The 16098-nt window shown below is 49.5% G+C and overlaps 2 protein-coding genes across 2 annotated transcripts; both read right to left on the bottom strand.

The window, feature by feature from the left end:
• Window positions 1–879: 879 nt before the first annotated feature.
• LOC109753802 (ent-kaurenoic acid oxidase 1) lies at window positions 880–3221 on the bottom strand. The gene is made up of 6 exons (XM_020312731.4): window positions 3087–3221; window positions 2373–2974; window positions 2146–2295; window positions 1487–2008; window positions 1282–1400; window positions 880–1128 (listed from the first exon to the last, which is right to left on the bottom strand). The coding sequence occupies exons 1-6, from the start codon at window positions 3124–3126 to the stop codon at window positions 1032–1034; spliced, it is 1530 nt and encodes a 509-aa protein (XP_020168320.1). The 5' UTR covers window positions 3127–3221; the 3' UTR covers window positions 880–1031.
• Window positions 3222–6318: 3097 nt separating this feature from the next.
• Window positions 6319–8443, bottom strand: LOC109753798 (FBD-associated F-box protein At5g60610). The gene is made up of 3 exons (XM_020312728.4): window positions 7227–8443; window positions 6969–7103; window positions 6319–6868 (listed from the first exon to the last, which is right to left on the bottom strand). Exons 1-3 carry the CDS (start codon window positions 8277–8279, stop codon window positions 6509–6511), a joined length of 1548 nt encoding a protein of 515 aa, XP_020168317.1. The 5' UTR covers window positions 8280–8443; the 3' UTR covers window positions 6319–6508.
• Between the last annotated feature and the right edge of the window lie 7655 nt (window positions 8444–16098).

Raw genomic sequence — 16098 nt, 5'->3', positions numbered from 1 at the left:
TGCATGCACCACAATAGCTGTTTTTTTGTTTCTTTTCGTTCTTCCTATTGTTCTTTCTTGTTTATTTATTTTTATTTCACTTTACCTTTTCCTATTTTAGTTTTACTTTTAGTTTTTGTTCTTACTTTCATTTCCTTTTATTGCATTTTCCCTTTCCTTTTATTGCATTTTAGTTTTAAACCCTCTATGAACATATATTCAGCCACTTATGCAAGATTTTGTAAGATTTCTTAATTGAAATGTATGAATATTTTAAAGTACTCCCTCCGTTTCAAATTACTCGTCGCAGAAATGGATGTATCTAGAACTAAAATACATCTAGATACATCCATACCTGCGACAAGTAATTCGGAACGGAGGGAGTACATGAATATTATCTCGGTGCTTAAAAATATTTTTTTTACTATGGGATGATTATTTTATTTGAACATATAAATATTTACACTTAAGTACATGAACATTTTTTTCAACTCCATCTGATCCATATTAATTGTCGCACACTTATTACAACTTTGTATACGACAATTAATATGGATCGGAGGGGATATATTTTTTTACCAATTGTGAAACTAATTTTCCTAACAATAATATAAAGTTCATTCAATAAGAATCCTATTTTTTAATTTTTTTAAATGTATTGATCGGACACATCTGTAACTGTCCCATCTAGAGTTACTTCACACGGGAGCTTGCCTATCTTTGACTTGTGAGCACACATATAGTGACTCCAAGGTCACGGGCTCGTTGGCCCCTCGGGCCCATCTATTGCGCACCCATTCAACCAAATGTACTCAAGCTGAGCTTCATAAATGGCCTTCTCATCACCCCCCAAAAAAAAAAACTAGTAGCTTATAATGGTCTTGTCCCTTGTAGTCCAAATTTAAAAGCAACATGCCCATTTTTTATTACAAAGATAATGTCATTTCCAGGAAAAGATAGACTAGCTATAGTTCTGATATGATCATACAATACTAATAGAATTAACATTGATGCACTAGCATAGCTAGAAAAAAACATTGAACGCATCTCCGTCAAGCTCTAAGCTTACGGAAGGTCATGGCTGCGCCGTCCAGTGGCCTTGGGTGCGGAAGGTAATTGATCTTCGCATCAGGATTCAATAGCTCCCATCTGAAACAATCATTTGTATGGCAAACTAGGATCAACTGCCAGTTTATGCAATAAACAATAAATCAATCAAATGCCAAGACAAAAATAAGCAAATGAATTCTACTGATCTCATGGTGGTGATTACATAGGATTTGAAGTAATATCATCACTCACTCATAACCAATGGAGAGGTGATGGAGCATGATGGTGATCTGCAACTTCGCGAGCATGTTGCCAGCGCAAATCCTATATCCGCCACCAAATGCCTGGTACGTCCCTGGCTTCACTGGTTTCTGCATTCATCAAGTTCTTCGTTGACAATTGATGAGTACGTGATGAAGTTGCATCCATGATCAATGAGAGAAAAGCAACAACTTACATCCCATCTGTCGGGGTTGAAGGTGAGGGGGTCCTGGTAGTAGACTGGATCGGTGTGCAGCGACCTCACCCACACGAGCACCGGCCACCCCGCCGGGATCGTGTACCCACCATACTCCACGTCCCGGTTCGCCACGCGGTGCACCATGGGGGCGACGTTGGCCATTCGGATCGTCTCCTCCACCACCTTCGCCGTGTACTTCATCCTCGGGAGGTCATCATGGGTGATCATCAATGAACCACCTTTGCTTTCGCTCACTGCCACGTTCTCCTCTCGGAGCTTGGCGAGGGCGGCGGGGGATTTGGCCAGGTGGTAGGTAGCCCACATGATGGCGCTGGCCGTGGATTCGTAGCCAGCTACGACGAGGTTGACCATGTTGTCCACTACCTCCTCATCGCTCAGCCTCTTCCCCTGCTCGTCCTCGGTGCACATCAGCCCGCTCATGAGATCATCACACTTCTTGTCCACCTTCTTCCTTGCCTCCAGCTCATGTCGGAAGACCGCGTTCAGCTTCCGACGGCACTGCACAAGTTGTTAAATTCCTCTACAGTTATTTTAATGATTTCTGTAAAAACAAGGAGCAAACAAATTACCTTGACTCTCTCTTGATAGTGTAACCCGATCCATTTACTGCATTGTATGAAAAAAAAACAGATTACCTTGCGAGCGTGGTGAAATGTTGTCCCTGGAAAATCCAAGGGGAATGCCCTGAGGCCAGCCATCAGGCTGCCGAACCACTGGTCGATCTGCTCCGTCAATGGCGACGGCTCCATGCTTATGAACATTTTGAATATGTTCGCGAACGTCACCTGTGCAATTTAAGGAGCATCACTATTCACTATTGACAGAGAGGAAAAGCACATGCATGCTCACCGAGATCTCTTACTTTCTTGATCTCGGTGGAGGCAACGATTGTCCCCATGTCTGCCCACGCGGCCAGCGCCGCCACAACACGCGGCTGCACGACGGCGGCGATGGTCCGGAGCGAGCTGGGGCGGTTGATGGCGGTGAGGATGATCCCACGAAGCCTGGCGTGGCTGGCGCCCTCGACGTTGACCATGGACTTGTGGCCGATGAGCTCCGGCACCGGCCACCGTATGCCGAAGTTATCGGCGGACTGGAACACGAACTTGTTGGCCGCCGGAGAGCACGCGATGACGGCGGGGGAGCCGAAGAGGTGCGTCCGGTAGATGCCGGCCCCGGAGCCGTGCGCGCGCCTCTTGGCGGCGATGAAGTCGTCCGGGCGGCGCGCGAGCTTGAAGTGCCAGACGAAGGAGAGCGTCTCGCCGAGGAAGGGCAGGCCCATGTGGCCCGGCGGGAGGCGGCGCCGGCCACCGTGCCTGAGGAAGAAGGCGGCATGGTACCACGCGTCGGCGGAGTGCCAGACGGCGAGGCAGAGCAGCGGGACGGCGCCGAGGGTGAGGGCCAGCCACCATGCCCACTCACCCACACCTACTCCCACTGCTATCGCCATTGATTTGCTAGTACCTGGAGAAGCGGAGGTAGTATATGTAAAACGAGTGAGGATTCCGAGCGGCTGATCCGTTACTGTGCGGAGGCAGACGGGAACAAACTAAGCTAGCTGGAGGCTGGAAATTACCTCGCGCATTGCATGCCTGGCTGGTGCGTAGCCTGCACATGTGACGTTGTGTGATTATTCTGGCTCGTAGATGCCGGCTTTACACCCGCAGCTAGGTTCCAACGCCGAGCACTCACCAACCAACGATAATTAATTAACGGCATCTCCGATGAGAAATCTGCTGAATAAAACATAATTACCCCTTCCAGAAGTCCAGATTATAGTGCATATAAGTTCTTTTCAAGGTCATCCTTAAATTTTGACGAAGTTTATAAATAAATTATCAACATTCATATTACCATTAGATTCATCATGAGATATATTTTTATATGATATTTAGTATTGTAAATTATTGTTTTTGTATACATAAACTTGGTCAAAAGTTTGACTATAGAAAAAATAATTCTATGCACTATAATTTGGCAAATAGGTTGTAGTACTTCTTTAAGCTAATACAAATGTTAGTGTCACTTCAAAATTTCAAATACCCTTCTTTTCATTGCATGGTAAAGACCTAAAAAAAGGGCTGAATTGAACAGGCTGAAATGGTTTCTGCATTAGCCTCATCATCATCTTTCAGCTCAACTCTTCTCCCATCATAAACAGTTAAACACACACGTCAATCACACACAAGTCTTGCTGCTGGCAACTTATATATGTACAACGGATAGATCAAGTTTCAGATTCAATTTCATCAACAACCGAACCTGTATCGAGTAGCTGGTGATCTACAAATATTGGTGTCCAAAATCTTCAAAACTGTCAATATTTAGAGTTGTGATCTGCAAACACTGACTCAGACAAACAATGTGGAATAAACTTGAGGCGGCATAAGAGAAATAATTGAGTTTAACAATAATGCGTGCTAGCTGGCTTAGCAATCAGCGATGCAAACCATCATCACACTATTACAGCCAGTAAGCGCTGAGTAGGAATGACAAATACGAATCATCAAGCCACGAGAATACAAATGACTGAAGTCAAGAACATGAATAATACTAAGGGCCAAAAATATGAATCGTAACGTCTCTATGAGGCTCACATTGTTGCAAAACAATGTAGTACTGTACAGTGCTGAGTCACTGCTCACAGAATGTAGTACCAGACAAGAGTCCAGTGGCAACAGCAAAGGAAAGATTCAAATAGCAGCATATTTAGGACTTCAATACAATAAAACAATAGCCTTTCTCCTCACAAGTAAAATAAACAGCAACCTAAGACTACTTGCTGTGTGTGATGTCTCTAACTGCACAAGCTAGTGCCTGGAACACTCAGGTACAAAGAGCATCTCAGACATCAAATTTAGGACTTCGATACAATTGCAGTTGTTAATTTAGATGCAAGTAGTTTAATAAATAATCAAAATGTAGTTCCATCGATAAAAAGAACCGTCTGTATTTATTTCCATTGTATGAGGCCAAGCAACAGCAAGAAATGGTGTACTCTTAAATCATCCAGAAGCTAGATAAACATAATTTAGTAACCAATTCACTGATATGATGTATGGACCAGACAATACAAAACTGACTTCAGATTATTACAGAGTAAAGTCGTTTCCTCCCCCTTTTCTTCAGTGGTATTCATGGACATTCCAGAGAAAACAAGATCCCTTCAATTACCACTGAAGAATGACACTGCAGGCGAAACCATTTAATTCATGTTCCAATGGAAGACCAAAGCTGCATCGTTGAAGAATCCAGGTGGGATCTAAACTTTTCAGTGAGATTGTGCATATACCCTAAAGTGTATGACAAATAAAATGACACGGGAATGTGCATATAGGCATACTACAAACATCATTAGTCGAATCAAATTACTCCTGCATTGCATGCTCGATATATATGCATGATTGAGTACTTGTATTGAGTACACAAGTGACATTATTAGATTATTCCGGCTGGTGGATACCGTCTCTACACTCACAGCTAAGTTCCAACGCACACATCACAAACACACACATCAATCACACAAGTCTTGCTGCTGTCAGCCTTATCTACAAGACTACAACAGATACAGTTTCAGGTTCCATCTCATCAAGAACCGAACCTGTATCAAGTAGCTTGCAAATAATGGTGTTCAGGATCTTCACAACAGTCAATGTATAGAGTTGGGTACTTTTCGAATTCTGAGAGGGAGCAACCAAGGTATGGATATTATTTAGATGTAGCAGGCAGTTCTCAGATACCTGAGAAGCTGCATTGGCATTAAATCAGAGGACTCGGTGGCAATAGCAGAAGTGCAAAACAATGACTCAGAGAACAATGTGAAACAAAATTTGAGGCGACATAAGACAAATGCTTGAGATCATATAATGTGTGGTAGCTAACTTAGCAATCAGCGATGCAAACTTGCGGCGGCCATGAAGTAAAGCATCATAAAAATTATTGAATCATCAAGGCCAAGAAAATACATATATGACTGAATCCAGGAGCATGAATAATATAGGACCGATAATTTATATGGTAACGGCTATGTGTGACTCACCTCGTTGCAAATTAATGTGGTACTCTACGTTGCTGAGTCACTGTTCACAGAACAGTTTTGCAAAGAAACAGACAAGAATCGAGTGGCAACAGCAAATAAAAGATTCAGAGGATTACTTGAATAAGATCAAAGGCGACATAAAGCAAAAGACAAAAAAAAGTATTTCTCCTCACAAGTATAATAGGACAAAAGAAAGGCCACATAGAGCAAAAGACAATCATTCTCGGAAAAAAAGTATAATAGGACAGCACAAAACAATAGTAAGATTATTTGTGTGTGATGTCTCTTAACTCCACAAGACAGTGCACAGAACACCCAGACACAAAAACCATCTGATATATTCCAATTCAAAATTTCAACACAACCGCACCTGTCAAAACCTCGATACAATTGCACTTGTTAATTTAGATGCAGTAGTAGTTTAATAAATAATCAAAATGCAGTTGCATCGATAAACAGAACGATTCGCATTTACTTCCATTGTACGAGGCCAAGCTATAACAAGTAGGGCGAACTCATAAATCCTCCAGAAGCTAGATAAATATAAGTAACCAATACACTGATGCGATGTATGGTCCAGACAGTAAAAAAATCATTTAAATCACAAGAGTTAAGTTGTTTCCTTTTCCTTCACTTCAATGGTATTCATAAGACATTCCAGAATTAATACCCACCCTTCAATTACCACTGAAGAATGACACTGCATGCAGAGTCATTGAACAGATGTTCCAATGGAAGATTAAAAGATGGATCTCGACAAGCCGCCGTCTTATACTGTAGCAACATTGTTGAAGAATCCAAAACTTTTCAGTGAGATTGTGCATATACCATCAAGTGTACGTCAAAACAAATGACACAAGATTGTACATATACACATACTACAATCAAGGGCACTAAGCAAGTCTGAACAGAACAAAAATGAGATAGGCAAAGATAATTCCTGACTGACCAAACCCATTTCAACAGCTACACAGGAAGGGGTCATCCAAGTTAAGATCACTGAGATGCTTGGTCTCCCAAACACCTTCAAGAGAAGTACCAGTTGTAAAATGAAACTGAGCATCTCTTGAAGCCTTGTTCCCTAGCTGAAGCTTCGTACACTGTTCTGCCAAGAACTCCTCGTCGTACAAGCTGGCCTCAACATGAAACGTCATTGACTCCAGCACTCTGGCGTTCAGCACAAAGAATTTGGCGAAGTTAACCTGTGACCAGCTGCCCAGATACGTTTCCAACACTACTGTCCTGAGACGGATGTCAAGACATGTGAGAAGATCCCGGTGTTTACGATGCCACAAATTGTTCTCACCCGAACTCCATGACTGAAAAGAAAGACATAAAAATTTTCACCGCTTTAGAACAGTGAGTATATCGAAAGCTCAGCTGAACGACGCTAGGAATTTTCAAGGAAGAAACAGCCACCTTCACAAGCAGCTCCTCCAGGCATGGAAAGAATCTTATCATGTCAAGAACATTATCCAAACTAAGAGTATGGACATTGACAGCTAAAATCTTGACAGTGCGCACCGCCGTTGTCAGGCTATCGGCGCGCAATCCCTAAATGGAGCATGGGAGACAAAATCAGGCCTTATACAAGTGCAGATGAGAAACACGGGTTAACTAGTTAGACATCCCATATATAAGGCAAGAAGTATATACAGCAGTTGGAAGGTTAATCACCTGAATAACTGTGGAGCCAAACACTAGTTTGGTAGAATGGTCGCCCCAATCAGTAAGGAAGCCCAAGGTGTGAAGTCTAGGCGCGGAGATTACCGACACCTGCAGACCACACTCAAAGTAGAGAGGGATCAACTTTTCAAGACAAGGCGCATTCTGGATGACGAGTTCCTCAAACTGGAGCTGACTGAATTCCTTGCAGTTCTGAAGTTGATCTTGCACACATATGAACGTAAGAGTGAGGGAATTGATCCGAAGGCGACGGAAGCCGAAGATTGTGTGAATCATCAAGCATTCCAGAGCGGGGCAACCGGCGATGAGGCTGTGCAGAGAGTGCTCCGAGGTGGAGACGGATTCAAGTGACAAGTGCTTGAGGTTGGGGAAGTGAAGCCCTTGGGCGATGTCGTCGTCGGGGAGGCGGCAGCCACCAAAGGTGGCGATGCGGAGGGTGGGCGAGAAGCGGTAGGCGGACACCGGCAGCGGCCCAAGCGGTTTAGAATGCTTGGAAGAAACCCAGCACTCGAGCACCTGGAGGCCGTCGAGGGCAGGGGCCACGAGCCAGCAATCCAGGGCGGCGGCGGCGGCGGCGGCGAGGGCGGGGGCCACGATCCACCAATTCAGGGCGGTGGCGGCGGCGACGGGGAGACGGTACCCCTTGACACGGAGGCGGCGGCCGGGGCCTTGGTGGCGGTCAAGAATGCGCGCTACAGCAGAGGGGACGTTGTTGTAGACCCTGCGGTATCTGACGACCGCGAGATCGGTGGCGGTGGCGAAGCCACGGCAGTCGAGGTTGAGAGGGGCGGAGAGCCAGAGGTGGCGCCACCGGGACGCGAGGATCTGGGTGCGGGCGCCGTCCTTGATGGGGAGGAGGGAGATGATCTCGCCGAGGAGTTCGTCGGGGAGGGCGCTGATCCGGTCGACTCCTGCCGCCCCGGCCCAAGGTTCAATCTCTCCCTCGGAGCCCAATCTCTTCCTCTTCTTGGCTGGTGGACGACCTGACGTAAAAGGAGCGCAGTACGGCGGCCGGCGCGGAAGAGGCTTGCGCCGCCGCTCCATCCTCTCCTCTCTCACCGCCGGCGGAGTCAGGTCAAGATGGGCCCAGAGTGGCCAAGATACTGGACGCCCAACCACGGCTCCGTCCCAAGATTTTTCACCAGCGCTCCTTTGCTTGGCCAGCCCACTACGCTGGGTTTTTCCCCCTTCTTTTCTTGAAAAATCCAGCGACCATTATTAAATAAACCTGAATTCTTAAAAGCAAAGCTTTGCTGTTTAGACGTCGCGGCACACACCATGGCGAGCCGTCGGATCTAAATCGCGCGCTCGCGCTCACGTCCAGGTGCTCCCTGGTCCGAACCGCCGCCAGGTGTCTCCCTGTCGTCCCGGTCGATGGGTCCCACCACTAAGCCCACTCCGCCGCACCCCTCCCCCAACCCACGCCAAACGGCTCGCATTTCAAAAACTGCCTGAACTCTCCCCTCTCCAGGGCGGAAATCCCCATCTCTCGTTGTCGTTTCTCTCCTCCTCTCTCGCCGATTTCTCCCAACCAATCCACCTCTCGCCGGCACGATTCAGTGTGATTCTCCGTTGCGAATTCGCGGCGGGGCAGTTTTTGAGGTAGGAGGAGGCGAGGGAGGCGCCGGAGGGCAGCATCTGCGGCTGCAGGTTGCGGACGCAGCGGCTGCCATCGACGACGTGGTGAGCTGTGGAGGGAAGAGAAGGCGAGGGACGCGCGGTGGTGGATTCACTGTAGCTGCGACATGACCTTCAGCAACCGCCGCTCGACTGCCCAGTTCGTGACGCGGTAAGCACGCCCCGGTTTCTCGATTTGCTTGCTCATATATGCGGTAGGATTTGCTAGATGCGCTCGTCGTTGATATCTCCCCTCATAAGTGTGTGATGCGGCAAGGCGTTCCGGGTCGTCGTTTTTTCAGTTCGTGATGCGGTTAGGGTTGGGGATCTGGGGATGCAGCATCTTCTGCGTGCGAGAGAGATGACGGCGAGGCCGATGTATGAGAGGTTGAAGATACCCCGTTGCATAGTTTCCCCCCAACTAAGGTTGAGTTGCCAAGATTTACAGGCCTTTTTTGCCTGTAGGTTGTATGGTAGTTGCCAGTTTTTCAGATTTTTTGTCCAAAAGGACCACCTAACCAGATGAATTGACAAAAAGGACTACATATGGATCAATTTGACAAAAAGACCCCCTCAGCGGTGGCGGCAGGCGCGGCAAGAGACACGTGGCACTTGCCGCCATGGCAGGAGGCGGCCGGCGAGGGTATAACGTTTTCTCCCACGGTGCGTGGCTGGGACGAAACGGTCGAGGCGCTGTGGGCCCTACCGCCACCGGGCGAGGCGGCCGGAGCTGGCCCTGCCGCTCCCTGGCTGACACGGCCTGCTGCGCGCGGGCCCAGCAGGTGGGCCATGCCACCACCACACCAGGCGGGTACTCTTTTTCCCACGCTCCACAGTTACCAGAAGGCGCTGATTCCCACGCGTTGATTCCCACGATTCCTTGTTTTTCTTTCTGCCACAAGTTTCGATGATCTGGAATCGGATTCCCGCCTACACTTTGTAGTACTAATTCCTACGTAGACGACACTGATTAAAGCAGTGTGTGATTCCCGCTTCCGTCTATTGCTGCAGCCGAAGCGACAGCACTTAGGCGTGCTGATTTCTACGCGTGTTTTCCTGCCGCACACTCGAGAGCGTTATTGTTGCTGCGTGTGATGAGACACCGCGATGCTGGAATCCGAGGCCGCCATAGGTGAGTTCTGGCTCGTTCCGCCGACAATACAGTGCTCCTCTTCTTTTAAACGCACATCCGCGGCTCCGTGCGCATACACTCTCTCTCGAATATCTCTGGTTGCCTTCTCTGCCTCTCTGCTCTCTCTAAGTCTACAAGATACACATAAAGAAAAACTTGGTAGCCACTTTCACTCGTGATTTTGGCCGATTTAGAGTTGGATTTCGAAGATGGTGAAGTTGAAGAAAAGATAGATTAAGGTAAGATCTATCCATTTTTGTTGGTTTCGTTCGCATGCATGATGTTTTTGTTCTGTTTGATTAGTTCCTAAGTGTGTATTGTCTGTTGTTTTAGGCATTATTTCAGCACTTGGAGGAGTCATTTGGAGTCATTTAGAGCTTCAGGAGTAGGATTTGCGTAGCGAAGTGAACTACGAAGTTGAAGATTAAAGTATGAGCTTTGCAATACATGGATTTTTGTGTGCATGCACGGTGGTAATTAGTTAGTCATTTAGCTCGTCATTAGCTATGCGATGTTAGTGCTTAGAGGTTAGGAAAAATTTCAGACGACAGATACAACATTTATACTATTTTTTTGAGGAGAGTAGGTTGACGATGTTGTATCAATGTTAGCTGCGTCCATTAGTATTGATATGCGAGAAGCTCTCAATACGGTAATTAAGAAAAAATTGCACTGTAATTGTTCGTTGCATGTGGTATGTTATTTCATGTGGTATGTTTATTAATAAGTCTATGGTTAGGAAACCGTTGGTCTACTTTGTTGTGTCGCAATAATCTAAATTTTATATGTTAAGATTAGGTGATAATGTACTTAATGATGTATGTAATTAGGTAAAATAATTCATCTTAGTAGCAAACAAGGAGGAGATGACGTGATTGAAGAAATTGTGTTTCCATCTTCGCTGTCCCTTTTGAGGTGATGACCACATACATGCAAGTGCTATTTTCATACTTTTGATAGCAGAAAGAAAAATCCGTGTGTAATATTGATGTTCGTGTGATAATAGGTTGACTCCGTTCATATATTACTGGTGACGGATATTTATTCGAACTATTTGGACTCCGTTCATATATTTTCGCGCAACCCTTTCCCCTCAATATTTTCCCGCCAACGCTTTCCCTCCATATGTTCCCGCCACCCGTTTCCCGCCAACCCCTTCCCGCCATATCTTCCCGCCACCCCCTTCCCGCCATATCTTCCCGCCACCCGTTTCCTGCCAACCCCTTCCCGCCATATGTTCCCGCCAACCCTTTCCCGCCATACCGCAGTCGTTCTCTCCCGCCATTATCTCCTCTCTACCTATAAAACCCCCTTCAGACGGAGGTGGATAAGCATTCGAGTGTAGTGTAGTCGAGATGTCCCATTATCCTTTCGACCGTAGTTTTCACCCTGGGATGAGGAGGACTCTTCTGAGGCTAGCTACCGATTTCAGGATGGACAATAGGATAGTTCCATGGGACAAACTCACCGGTAGTGACACCATAATGAATGAGTTGGCTCACGAATTACGTAGGTCTGGGTGGCCTGAAAGGACCTATGAGGAGGTACGTAAAGAACTTCTTAGGTTGCATGCAAGGTGGAAGAAGGTAGTGGAGCCGAAGAGTGAAACTTTCAGAAGGACTGCAGAAAAACATCCATTTTTATGGACTGAGGAGAGCGAGGACGAAGAAGATATCTTCATGCCGCCGCTTTCGGGTTCTGCATCGTCAAAGGGCAAGAGTTCTGCATCGTCCAAGGGCAAGAGTACTGCATCCTCGAAGGGCAAGAGTTCTGCATCGTCCAAGGGTAAGAGTTCTGCATCCTCGAAGGGCAAGAGTTCTGCATCGACGGAGGATGACGATGATGCCTTCATGTAGTTTTTAAGCTGTATTCCAGTTCTACCGTTTAATTCAGATGTACTTGCATTATTAGTTTGTACTCTCTTATTGTACGGCATTATGTTCTATCTTAATTTCATTTTGTTGTTGTTGCACGATGTTCGATAATTAGTGGAGGGAAAGAAAATGCCACTAATTTATTCTAAAACTATACACGGGTGGATCTTCCTCATAATTGGCGCACATGAAAAACTTCATGCCCAACCAATGTGAAAAATCCATCACCTCATTCACCTTGCAAAGATCGCCACACCAACACCGCGGGACTGCCACCCCCGGAGGCAAACTTGCATTCTTCATTTTCCTTGACCTAATGCTTTGATCCGAGCAAGGCAAACTCATACTGACTGAAAAAAATGTGTTACACACTTTGCGCAGTGGCGATTTCAAGGATGGCTGGACGAGGATGATGAGAGCCTCGGTGTCTCCTTTTATAGGCTCAGACGACAAATGATGGCGAAAAAATAGGCGCGAACAGACAAAATTTTAGGCGGGAAATACGCGTGATCCAAAACAGTGCTGACTGATTGATGCGGTCGCATCCTCTAAAGCAAATGCAAAGGTGAGTGACTGATGCGGCCGCGTCCGCTAAAGCAAAACCAACCGGCACCGCTGAGTGTCGGCACAAGCAGTCGAATATGCACAGATTCCCGCCCGTGAAAATCAGCGCCGTTGGCACGAGAATCAGCGCCGTTAGCACGGGAATCAGCGCCGTCTGCGTCGTTGTCGCACGTGCAGCAACAGAGGGATGCCGCCTGCTGTGGTGGCAGCATGGCCCACAGGCTGGGCCCACGAGCAGCACGGCCTGTCGGCCTGCGAGCGACAGCGGCAACGGAGGCCGCCTCGCACGGTGGCGGCATGGCCCACCTGGCCTCGCCCGTTCCGTCCTAGCTCGGGATACTGTGCGATTCACGTTTTAGCCTGGTCGCCCCCTGCAGGCGTGGCGGCAGGGCCGGCCGCCTCCTAGCGTCGCGGCAGGTGACACGTGTCGCCTGCTGCGCCTGCCGCCATGGCCGAGGGGGTCCTTTTTATCAATGTTTTCGACGAGTGGTCCTTTTTGCCAATTCATTTTGCTAGGGGGTCCTTTTGGACAAAAAAATCAGTTTTTCAATCGAAACTGCTTTTTCGTTCATGTTTTTAGTTTCTGCAGCCTTCTCAAATATGTGACCTATGATCTAGGCATCTGGATATGTTGCTGCATCTGTAGTGATGTATTTTTTGTTATTTTTTTGGTGTGCATCAGAAGGCGTTTTTGCCTGGGTTGTGCCTGAATTTTTGTATGTGAGTTTGACAATATCTGTATGATGATATCCAAAAAGTCATCTAGATTTGCTGTTTAACGACAACACATGCGTCAGTTTTGCCAATGATGATCCGGGTATGTTAACAGCAACAACACATCCCTCAAATGATTGTTGTTCTTGTTATTTTTTTAGGCGCACATTAGAAGGTGATTTGCCTATTTTTTTGGGTTTACTTGCCAGGATTTTGTATGTGAGTTGCCAGTATTTGTGTGACGATATCCAGAAAGTCATTTGAATGCACTTTTTTTGTCGGAGTAAATGGCCATGGATAGCCTAACCGACTCCCCCTGGCTCTTCAAAAATTTATCAGGCCAATCGAGCCTTCAAGCATCCAGAGCATGGGGCCGCCTTCCCTGGCCGGCTATCCCCAGGGCCGACTACCAAAAGGCGACTCGGCCTAAAAAACCTTCTCGAAGAAAGCTACGAGATGGCCGACTCCCAAAAGCCGGCCATGAAGATGGCCGACCCCCAGAAGCCGGCCAAGACTGCACCCGCCAAGACTGCACCCACCAAGACTGCACCCACATAACGGTGATAAGACGGGGCGTGGCCGCAGTACAGCCTACCACCCCCGAATCCCGGAGCATGCATGGCCACAGGGCGTCGTACGGGTTAGCCATCCCCCGTCCGGCGCGGCACTGTAGCCATGTTGACCCCGACGTCACCCACAACAGGCACCAGTACGGCCCGCGTGCGGCGGGCCCCTTTAGCCAGAGAGACGCTCGAAGGCGGCCCGGCCTCCCCTAGTCGGCCTGGGGCGTAGCCGGCTCCCAATAGCCGGCTACCTCCCTCCCTCGAAACATGTGCATCATTAAGGAGACAAGACGAGGTGAGGCTACAGTGAGAGCCCTCAAGGCGGCGGCACTGTAGCCACGCTTACCTCGACAAAGCCCTCGTCATCAGGGGCGAGGCAACAGTAACCAGCCGCCGACAAGGCCCCCAGGCGGTGGGGCCGGCCTGTCGGCCAAGAGGCCGGCAGCCGGCGGGACCCACCAGTCGGCGGGCCCCTACGGCCGACAGAGAAGCCGGCGAGCGCAGACACTGACAGCTGGGACCCGCGCCCAGCCGGATTACCATTGTACCCCTGGGGGGTAGGCCTATATAAATCCCCCGGGACACCCATGCAAAGGGTTGATCTCATAGAGTTTTACACACCACATAGAAAGAAAAGGAGAGCTAGCCTTGCCCTTCTTCTTCCCCTAGCCAAACATCTCAAGGAGCACTTGTAGCTACTTGTGTTGATCTAGTGATCATGCGGAGACCCCACAGAGCAGGACTAGGGGTGTTATCTCCACGGAGAGCCCCGAACCTGGGTAAGATTCGCCGGCATGCATGTCTTCGCCTTATCCCGTTTCCAGGCACCGGCGATGTCTTACTGGCTCCCACAATGATAAGCCACCCGTTGGCATATGTCGCACCTACCACCCGACATTTGGCGCCCACCGTGGGGCCAGGTGCACCGTCGTCCGGAGACCTGTTCTGGACGGGAACCCTTTTCCTCCCCCGCGAGCGTAGCCAGCCCGCTACGCCTGATGGCGCTTGCCCTGACGCGCAGCAAGGCGTCGACGGTGGCTACACGGCGAGCTGCCTCGCCACCTTCTTGGCGAGACTCGCATCTCCGACGAGCCCGCGTCCGACGCGGGCATAGACTACCCAGAGAGCCGCCTCGTCAGCCTCCTCGACCAGCTTCACGTCTCCAGCGAGCTTGCTGTGGACTTGGAGTCGGTCGGCTCTACCGACCCGATGCTTGTCGACTCCGACACGGCATCGCTTGACGCCTTCCTCACCGACGTGGTAATCATCGACGACCCTCTCCCTCGAGCCGACAGTGCCAACAGCGCTATCAATGAGGTGCTGGTCATCAGCCATAGCGCCGTCTCGGGCGAGAACGTCCACAACGCCCTACAAGCGGCGCTGCACGACTTGTCCGTCCCCATCCCGGCCGACGCCGACGCCGAGACTCTGGAGGCACGCCGCCTTGCCCTCATCACGGAGGGCCAGAAGATAGCATCCATGAGACGCCTCACAGAGGCTCACCAGCGCGAAGTCGACCGCGCCGCCTTTGGTACGCCGCCTCCTGGCGGGCTGAGCCGAGCCAGCCTCGTCAAGAAGCACGGCGCGGCCATCACCAGCATGCTGGGAGCAGACCGCCCAGTCTACGCCATGCCACTCGAGAACCTGCGTGCCGCTCAGGCGGCCGCAGAAGAGCTGAACGGGCTGGGGGCTGATGAGCTCCCCTACATGACTAGACGCATCCAGCAACTGATCGACGCGGCCGCAGAACGGCATGAAGCCGGCGCCCGTGCTGAGAGTCCTCCCCCACGCCGAGAACACGCCGCGACATCCCGGACGCCGACTGCAAGCGGCGCCCGCGCAAGGAAAGACAAGGAGCCGGCTGCTAGCCGCAGCCGGACTCGGATCATCATTGAGCGCGACGCAGAAGGCCGCCCCCGAGCGGTGGAACGACAAGGCAATCCGCCTCCCCCCGCCTCGTGGGGAGAGATATCCCACCCCGCCGCCTGTCACGCACCCGACTCTCGGTGGCCGACTAGGCCACCGTGAAGGAGTCGGCGAGAATGATGCCCGCCACCGGATCGACCGCCTAGCGCGATCCCTTGCGCTAGAAGAAGAAGATGATGTCGGCCCACCTTGCTTTGGCCCCCGCATCCGCGACGAGCCCTTCCCCAAGGGGTTCTCACTCCCCAGAGACACGCCAAAATACAACGGCTCCATGAAGCCGGAAGATTGGCTGATCGACTACTCTACCGCAGTCAGCATAGCAAACGGCAACAGGCGCGTTGCCGTGAAGTACGTCCCTCTCATGCTTCAAGGCACGACACACACCTGGCTGAACAGCCTCAAGCCCTACAGCGTCAACAGCTGGCTAGACTTCACGGAAGTCTTCGTACGCAACTTCACCAGCAGATACAAGC

This window comes from Aegilops tauschii, chromosome 5 (assembly GCF_002575655.3).
Source record: "Aegilops tauschii subsp. strangulata cultivar AL8/78 chromosome 5, Aet v6.0, whole genome shotgun sequence".
In the NCBI taxonomy this organism is placed as follows: domain Eukaryota; kingdom Viridiplantae; phylum Streptophyta; class Magnoliopsida; order Poales; family Poaceae; genus Aegilops; species Aegilops tauschii.
Note: the sequence above shows the minus strand (reverse complement) of the source record. Positions and strands in the feature narration are given on the sequence as shown.